At 46.8% G+C, this 1905-nt stretch overlaps 1 protein-coding gene across 1 annotated transcript; it reads right to left on the reverse strand.

Moving 5' to 3' along the window:
- Window positions 1–6: 6 nt before the first annotated feature.
- LOC107576933 (chromobox protein homolog 6-like) lies at window positions 7–1690 on the reverse strand. Its single transcript, XM_016263053.1, has 2 exons — window positions 1577–1690; window positions 7–1455 (listed from the first exon to the last, which is right to left on the reverse strand). Exons 1-2 carry the CDS (start codon window positions 1688–1690, stop codon window positions 274–276), a joined length of 1296 nt encoding a protein of 431 aa, XP_016118539.1. The 3' UTR covers window positions 7–273.
- Window positions 1691–1905: the final 215 nt, after the last annotated feature.

Below are 1905 nucleotides of genomic sequence, written 5' to 3' on the forward strand. Positions count from 1 at the left end.
AAAAAGGCTGTGGAAAGACAGGATCACTGGGGAAAAAAGAGGGGGAAGAAAAGCATGAAGTACTACAAAACCATCATAGCATGTTGTTTAAAATGTAGAGGTCAAGGGAAGCACCCCTGCCTTTAAATAATACTTCAATATATCTTAATTTCACCAAAAATACATTTTAATTTCATTAACGCCAACTATTTTAAGGTGCATGAATATCATTATGGCAAGTTCTCATGGGATTTAATGGGCATATATTTTTGTCTGAAACGTTTAGGGTAACTTTCAAGAGGCAGCTGTGGTGGGACAGGGTGGGTTGTCAGCTTGGCAAGGGGAAGAGGGTTCAGAACCCGCTCCTGAATGGCAGAATTCCTTGATGGTGACTGTGAGAAGGTTTGTGGTGACGTCAGTCACGACTACATTGGTACAGCTGGGTGCCATTTCAGGGTTCCAATCGGGATCCCCCTCTTTTGGCTCCCTATTTTCCTCAGGATGTGGGGTGGTAGTGCGGTCACTAACCTGGCAGACCGAAGCTTGACCCACCTGGGTTCGATGACGAAGTTTCCGTTTTCTGCCCCGAGAAGTGGCGAGATTCGGAGAGCCCTGGTCTTCATCTTCAAGAGAGGAAGGGAGGAATGGCACAGAGCTGGACTTTGGGGGAGGTTGGGAGGCATCTCTGGAACGTGAGGAGGCTGCAGAATCCAATTTAGTTGGAGACGTAGGAGCTTCAGGTTGAGTCGGCTGTTTCTGAAGTGAAGGGGAGCTGTTGTTAGACCCACTGAAGCTGGATGGAGAAGGTGGAGGCTGATATTGAAACTTCTGCGCATTAGCAGAGGAATGGCTATCACAGCAGTTTCCACCTCTCCGATTGGCTCCAGTGTTGGATTCTTCATTGGCCATGGAGGACATTGACCCACAGGGGTGGAGCCCAAACGGCTGGCCGTACATCGGGAAGCCCAACATCTTCATAGGATGCTGGAACGGCCTGTAAGGCATGTCCCCCTGCTTTTTCCCAATGATGCGATTTCGGGATGGGATTTTCGCCCGCCCCGCAAATGACTGTGGTGACCTTCTACTTGTTACTCCACTGTTTTCGGATTTGTCAATGACATTCAGGTTCAAGATTATACGTCCTCGCTTAACCTCCCGCGGTTTGACCCTGCGGTTGAGGATGCGGACAGTTTCAGAGAACGGAGAGATGGGAGGACGGGATGAGGATGTGGATCCAGTGGAGTCGCCTAGGGGGTCGGGTCGTGGCAAAGGTCGTCGAGACATCCTATGACAACGATGGATGTCTTTCTTCAGTTTATGAGCAGCGGCGAGAGAGTGCACTCTGGGGGTTGGAGCGGTGGAGAAGGAAGAGGATGAACTTGCAGAAGAGGAAGAGGCGGGAGGCTTGGCAGTGGTGTGAGGTGGAGTGCGTCTGGTATTTGAGCTTCGAGGTCTATCACCCGCCTGTGCCCGTGCCTAGATAGACGGAGAGCAAATGTGACTGGGAGGTACTAAAGCATCAGACAGAAAGTTTATTTATATTTTTTTCAATTAGAAAATGGAAACATTTCAAGGAAAGTTTTAAGAAAACTCAAACCTTTAGTACAAAGTTTTTTGGTTTAGGTCCACGTTTCTTTGGGCCATAAAGTTCCTGCTCCCGCTCCCTATGAATTGTGGGACGGCACCATTTAAGCCAAGGAAAATATGACATCACTTTAGTGTCAAGCCTAAACCATAACAATCGAAATGAAAGCCTTTGACGCATAATGCAAATCATTTTTGTTTAAAAATCCATCAGAGAGGCTAGTTTCCAGTCAAACTGGCAGCATAAAGCTGCAAAAATAAATCAAGTGAAGAAAAAGAATAAATGTAAATAATCTTTTCATGGCTCTTACATTGTAAACGTGAACAAAAATATTTATTCCA

This window comes from Sinocyclocheilus grahami, unplaced genomic scaffold (genome assembly GCF_001515645.1).
Source record: "Sinocyclocheilus grahami isolate Dianchi unplaced genomic scaffold, SAMN03320097.WGS_v1.1 scaffold4676.1, whole genome shotgun sequence".
In the NCBI taxonomy this organism is placed as follows: Eukaryota; Metazoa; Chordata; class Actinopteri; order Cypriniformes; family Cyprinidae; genus Sinocyclocheilus; species Sinocyclocheilus grahami.

Bases quoted from the DNA above. Each gene is read 5' to 3' on its own strand.
- LOC107576933 (XM_016263053.1), bottom strand. From the start codon at position 1,690: ATGTCATATTTTCCTTGGCTTAAATGGTGCCGTCCCACAATTCATAGG. The intron at 1,456-1,576 runs GTTTGAGTTTTC...CCGTCTATCTAG, and splicing joins CAAAAAACTTTGTACTAAAG to GCACGGGCACAGGCGGGTGA.